Genomic DNA, 6,500 nt, shown 5'->3' with positions numbered 1-6,500 from the left:
GTTGGTTACAAATATTTTATTATTTTTGCAAAAATTTCCATAAAAAATATATATTTATGGTATGATCATTTATCATGCAATTTATAATATATAGTAAATAGTTCAAAAATCCAAGAATTGGGTGTTATGTAGTCATCTTTTTCTTTGTGTGATGTATAATTATGATGAAATGTCATGAAGATGAACTCGCTGAATTCATTATTGTTAATAGCTACTCCATCAATCTTTCATTCATACTTTTAAGTTTGAACAAATTAAACATGTCTGAATGCAATAAAAACGGTTCGGTTCAATACTTATTACCGCTGGAGAGAAAATCGTTTGAAAACCGTCGAACCGGCCGGTTGAATCAGATCAGTAATTGGCCGGTTCGAATAAAACGACGCCGTTTTGTTTATTTGAAAAAAAAAAACAAAAAACAAAAGCAGAACCATTCGTGCACTCCCTGGAGAGTGGAGACCTCTGAAGCCAAGGAAAACCCTAGCCCTTCATCGCCGCCGCCGTCCCCAGGTCCTCAGCGCCGCCGCTGCTTCCTCTTCCCCGTGTCGTTTTCATCTTCGCTGGCACGTCGTTTTCATCTTCCTCTTCCCCAGGTAGCTCGGCACGTCGTTTTGATCTTCGCTGGCTTCTCAGCACGGAACCCAGGTTAGTGGCCCTGCTTTTAATTCTTCGCCTCCGCTTCTTCTTTTTAATAAGTACTCTTCCTTAATTTGAGTCAGAGTTTGCATTATAGTTTAGTTGGTTCCAACTCATTGTTATTGCATCATCATATAAATGACTCACTACTCCAGTCCACGTTGGTAAATGTGATTTATGAAAACAGCCACCTAATTTACCAACTATAGTCAATTAAAAAAAGTCTAAGTTGTTATTCAATATGAATAATTGAACTTGCGCGCGTTATAATTTTGGAAGAAATGTTTGTTGCATTAAAATGGTAATGGACATGAATGCTGGTTATGCAGGGTGAAGCATATTTAATTAAAGACTAATTGTTTTTTTCTTGCTTTGGTTTCTTTTCATTTATTAGTGACTTGGTACAATATATACAATTTTCAGGCCTAGACAGATCCATATTGTTGATTCCTTTGACTGTTATTTGCATCAATACAATTTTGTCGGTGACTAATCCAAGTTTCTTTGAAGCTGATAAGCATTTTATTTCAGATTTGCCTCTGCCTTCTTTTATCAATACATACTTGATACTTATATCAATTTGTTTACCGATTGTTGCTAATCCACATAATTAGCTTCTTATGGATAATGGATATGGATGTCGAAACAAATAAAATTCCCATTTCATTTCAATATAAACCTGTGCTTCAGTCTCCGAACCTGTTCTCCCTTGTTCTGTTCTGTTGTTCAATTGTAACTATTAATGACTAAAATTAGTTAGCATCCTTTAAATCGTTACAAATTTAGTTTAATAACAATAATAATATATGTAATTTAAAAATGTTAAATTAATTACACTTTTTTGTTTGGGTAACGATAAACTGAAGCAGTAAGGCGGAGGAGCTGAAAATCGGAGAAGGAAGAAGCTATGCTCCGTTCAGCTTTGCTTCCGGCCCCCTACAATTTTTTGCCGGTTCGAGTGAGAACCGGCACGTGCCATTCCTTCGCTCTCGCACGTGCCTCTCAGGCTATCGTCTCCCCACTCTTTTCGCGCTTCGATCTCCACTTCCATCGGTTCCGACAACCCCGCGTGAGTTTACGCGCCGTGCGTCGCTCCCCTGCCACATCTTCGAGGAGGCGACGGCGTCGTGGCACGAAAACGAACGACGATAAATTCGATTACTACGACGACGACGATGACGAAGACTTTGAGGATGACGACGTCGTTTTGGGTGGCGATAATGAGTACTACTACGACGACGATGGTGATGAAGACGAAGACGAAGAAGGTGGTGATGAAGAGGGAATGATACCGTTTGAGAAGATGAGGAAGTGGTTCAAGCACAAACCCAGAGGGTTCGGTGAAGGGAAAGTGTATGATACTTCCGTTGAGGACAAGCTGCTTGATGAAATGCGTCAGAGCAGAGAAGCACAAGCTGCTAACTTGAAGAAGCTCAAGAGCGGTGTCGTTAACTCCAAAAACAGTGAAGAAAAGAAGAAAGGTTTAGTTACATTTGAAAACTGTTTGAATTATATTCCACAGAGTGATTGCTTTTGTGCTATTGTTCACTTGTTTGTGTTTCATGTTACTATGTTTGGTGAAATAATACATTCGTTTTAACTTTTAAGCAAATTTTGATGTTTTCTTAATTTTTTCTTCTTATCCTGAATTCTTTAATCTTTGTTGATTCAGAAGTGCATATTTTATGGAGCCTGAAAAGAATATAAGAACTTGGTAATGGTCAAAGGAAATTGCTAGTGGTCTAGTGTGGTTTATATGTTGTTGTTGTTGTTGTTGTTTGTTTGTTTGTTTGTGTTTGGCCTTTGGATGAAACAGGCCATTGTTTTTGGCCATTGTTTACTTCTTGTTTCTGCGGTGTTTACAATTTGGCATTTGACTATTACTGTTGTCATGAAATTTTGAAGACGCTCAAGTTGTTCCGATTGGTGGTCGAGTGCGCTTGGTGAACCTGCCGAAAAAGAAGAACATTCATAGGGATCTGAAATCTGCATTTGAAGGGATTCCAGGCATAGTGAATATCGTCCCGGCAGTTATTGGAAACAAGAAGACACGGGACCCTATCTGCAAGGGTTTTGCTTTTGTTGATTTCAAGTGTGAAGCAGATGCAGTTAGGTAGGTGTGTTCTAGAACTCTAGTCTATACACAGTGCATGGAGTTTTTTCCCTTTTAGAAACTCTTATTTTATTTATCACAGTGAAAATATGTAAAACTTTAAAAGATTGTTTTCTTCTCTTGGTTAACAAATTCAAGCTTCATTTCTTTTACTCGGGTAAAGTGGAATGATTTCAGATGTGTATTTCTTGGAATTAAGGATCTAGTCATAATGGTTGTTGATTACTTGTACCATTATCAATGCCAGAAAGTGTTGCTGGCTCACAGTGATTTTAATTGTTTTCCCTGTGGTAGTATATTTTACTCAAATGATCATTCCTTCAGGTTTATAGAGCTATATTCTGGACAAAGTATTGCTTTTGGCAAGATTCAGAAGCCAATAAAATGTGAATTTGTAAATGCACATTCTTCCTCTCCTGTTTCTCCGAAATCAAGTGCAAATCTTAACACTACTCCACTCCTCATGGTCTCTGATGTTGAAGAGGACTCAAATGAGGTTTCTAACGTGAAGGATTCTGCCCTTAGTTCTTGGGATGGGACCACTTTGGATGTTTCAGATGAAGCAGACAATCAAATATACAGAGAAGGAGAAGAAGAGACTTCTGCAGAGGAACCTGATTCTGCCACTGTGTTCAAGGGAGATTATGATGAGAGTGAAGAGGATAAAGAAGAGGGTTCTGTAGGGGATCAGGTTGCTGCCACAGCTTTCATGACAGATTATGATGATAGTGTAGAAGAAGAAGAAGATGAAGAGGGTTCTGTAGAGGATCAGGATGCTGCCACTGCTTTCATGGATGATGATGATGATGATAGTGTGGAAATGCAGATTAATTCCGAAATTGGTTCACTTTCCTTAGAGCAGATAGACAGAAACCCCACAGCTGAACCAAATTCATCTGCTGAAGTTGGACAAGAGAGCGTGCAGAAGAAAAAGCGGGCTTCGAAACAGAAAGGCAAGAAGGTTCCAAAGTTAGATGTTCCTGGATCCGCAAAGAGGTAATTATCTCGGTATCTGTGTGCATTTTACACACGTTTATCAGATGATGATTCTCATGCTTGCTTTTCATTCTAAAATGTTTATTCCATTCACACTGGTACAGGTTAAAGATCAAGGAAAAGGCTGTACTAAGTGATGTTTTCGCCAAGTATGGATCAAAAGCTGCCGTAGCTGCTTCCAAGGAAAGTTAGTACTATGCCAGACTCGAGAGATTTGCAAGGCTAAAACCATTATCCGCATGTTGGAAATTGAGAATCAGAACTAAAAAGCCACATTGCATGCAAATGGACTTTCTAGCTGGCCATAAATGCCAGTTTTTGGATCAGTGCACAATTAAACAGTTCTGTAGTAACATAGGGGCAGCATTATTTCTATGAATGCCAAATCATTCTTTATTAATATCATTTCTCACATGAGTTGGAATCCAGATGTTCATCGGAAGCTTTCATATCGCAAACTGCCATATCGAAACGACGACTGATCTATTGGTCACTTGGAAAATCATACTACTAAATGTGATTGAAATCACACGTCTCAACAATAAGAATTGAACATGCGCATCTATTGAAATTTTCATTTATTATTGATTAATTTTATAACTTTTTAACAAGTCCCTAATAGTCCAATTGGTGGGATATAAACAAGTATATAGGTGATAAATAAATGATTCCAATCCTTAAATGAAATTATTTCGTGAATGAAGTTTAGTTGGATTAATAGTACTGTGCCATTTATCATATTATTAAAAAAATTGTTTGATTTTTTCGTTAATAATATTTCCTAAGACTAAGGATCTAAGAAATTAAGAATTAAATTGACGTTGGTAGGTTTTTCCCTCTATTAAAGAAGCTACCAATGCAAATTAAAATTATAATTGTAGAAGCTGGAGTAGCTCAGTTGGTTAGAGCGTGTGGCTGTTAACCACAAGGTCGAAGGTTCAAGCCCTTCCTCTAGCGTATTTTATTTTTCTTGGCACTCTTCGCTTAAAAGTTACATATATTTCCCGTGAAGACAATAATTAATAACCATATGGCAGGAATAGCTGCTCAATTAAATTCAATACCTCTGACATGATTTTAAGTCAAATTAAATCATGCATCCCTTCCATACGTTCATACATGACTTGGATTTTTCAATGAAATAAATTAATACACACACATATAATAGTATGGGACTTGAAGCCAATTTTAATATGAAATAATCAATCCAACTATATATTATTACTACACCAAAATCCATTAAAAGATAAATTTAATTTTAATACACTATTAACATAAATATAAAATAATTATATATATATAATTTTATAATACTATATTAAAAAAATAATTACTATAATACTTTTATAAAATAATTACTCTTTTACAGGAATTAAATAGTGATAGATTTAAAATTTATTTTTTTACAATTCAAAAATTAGCATTGTTAGCACTTCTAAAAAAAAATGTTCACAGCAACCAACTCATAATGACAGTAATTAAGTCATCACATTACAATCAAGTTAAAGTATAACGTTTATTATGTCTTTATATACTTTTAATCTTAAACTCTTAGGTGATAGACTCAAGAGCCACTGAACATGTATCATTTTCTATTAGTGCATTTAGTACGTTATATCATATCAAGTCTATATACGTCAACCTTTTTGATGGAACAAAAATTGTTACTAACGTAGCAGGAGCCATTCAATTCACAAGCCAATTTCATTTAGTTCATGCATTGTACATACTAAACTTTAAATTCAACCTCATTTCAGTCTCCAAATTGATATCAGACTTTAATTATCGATTCATTTTTAATGACTCTAATTGCGAGATACAGGATCAACTCTCCAAGAAGATGATTGGAGTAGCTGAACAAAGAAGAGGCCTGTATGCATTCGAAAATCTTTTAACAACTGCATTCACTGCATCCACAAATAATGCATCAACACGGGCCGCTCTGGTTTCTCCTTGTAATTCCAACAAGAGAAATGAAGAGGCATTATGGCATTTTAGATTAGGGCACATTCCAAATAGAAAAATGAAAATAATGTAGTAATTTTACTCATGTTTAGTGAATAAAGGATCTGTGAATCCATGTGACTCATGTCACTTTGCCAAAAAAAAAAATTCCTTTTCCATCTAGTTTATCACAATCTGAAAATTTGTTTGAGCTTGTGCATATAGATATGTGGGGACCACTTGGTACTCCCTCTATAGGAGGACATAAATACTTTCTTACTGTAATAGAAGACAAAAGTAGATTTACATAGTTATTTTTCATGAAATCAAAGGCCGAAGCCTCTTCTCTTGTGCAAAACTATGTGAAATTAGTTAGCACTCAGTTTAATATCAAACTAAAGAAAATTAGGACAGATAATGGTGTAGAGTTTAAACTAACTTCTTTCTACAACTCAAAATGGAATCTTGCATCAAACAATTTGCGTTGAGACCCCTCAACAAAATGGCATTGTAGAACATAAATATCAACATATACTTGAAGTAACTAGAGCTCTAATGTTTCATTCAGCCATGCCAAGATGTTTTTAGAATTATACAGCTGCACAAGTGACGAATAGATTTTTGATGGTTTAGAATTCACAAATGAATTCTCGTTGCAAGTATAGTTTCTAAACCAATCAATAATCCTTTCATACAAAAAGTTGTTTGTCACTAGTACAAACCCCTAAAATTTATAAACCGAAGTATTCAAACCTCGGGTCGTTCTCCCTAGGAATTACAATAAAGTGTCTTGTTATTGGTTGTGAGTTAT

At 35.7% G+C, this 6,500-nt stretch overlaps 1 protein-coding gene and 1 non-coding gene across 3 annotated transcripts; both read left to right on the top strand.

Moving 5' to 3' along the window:
• Positions 1 to 410: 410 nt before the first annotated feature.
• On the top strand, positions 411 to 4,274 carry LOC107475605 (uncharacterized). Of its 2 annotated transcripts, none has more exons than XM_016095273.3 (5): positions 411 to 645; positions 1,506 to 2,117; positions 2,542 to 2,749; positions 3,074 to 3,745; positions 3,850 to 4,274. In XM_016095273.3, the coding sequence occupies exons 2-5, from the start codon at positions 1,544 to 1,546 to the stop codon at positions 3,935 to 3,937; spliced, it is 1,542 nt and encodes a 513-aa protein (XP_015950759.1). In that variant the 5' UTR covers positions 411 to 645; positions 1,506 to 1,543; the 3' UTR covers positions 3,938 to 4,274. The 2 variants fall into 2 exon arrangements, with proteins under 2 accessions (XP_015950759.1, XP_015950767.1); XM_016095281.3 differs by having other exon boundaries at positions 1,503 to 2,117.
• A 354-nt stretch (positions 4,275 to 4,628) lies between these two features.
• On the top strand, positions 4,629 to 4,702 carry TRNAN-GUU (transfer RNA asparagine (anticodon GUU)). Its single transcript has one exon. It is a non-coding gene; the product is annotated as a tRNA-Asn (tRNA).
• The last annotated feature ends 1,798 nt before the right edge of the window (positions 4,703 to 6,500 follow it).

This window comes from Arachis duranensis, chromosome 1 (genome assembly GCF_000817695.3).
Source record: "Arachis duranensis cultivar V14167 chromosome 1, aradu.V14167.gnm2.J7QH, whole genome shotgun sequence".
In the NCBI taxonomy this organism is placed as follows: Eukaryota; Viridiplantae; Streptophyta; class Magnoliopsida; order Fabales; family Fabaceae; genus Arachis; species Arachis duranensis.
The sequence above is the reverse complement of the archived record's forward strand: the minus strand, read 5'-3'. Positions and strand labels throughout refer to the sequence as shown.

What these genes read in the sequence shown, in the direction of transcription:
- LOC107475605 (XM_016095273.3), top strand. Translation starts at nt 1,544, where the DNA reads ATGCTCCGTTCAGCTTTGCTTCCGGCCCCCTACAATTTTTTGCCGGTT. An exon ending in CAGTGAAGAAAAGAAGAAAG is followed by an intron (nt 2,118 to 2,541) that starts GTTTAGTTACAT and finishes GAAATTTTGAAG; the next exon opens with ACGCTCAAGTTGTTCCGATT. An exon ending in TGTGAAGCAGATGCAGTTAG is followed by an intron (nt 2,750 to 3,073) that starts GTAGGTGTGTTC and finishes TCATTCCTTCAG; the next exon opens with GTTTATAGAGCTATATTCTG.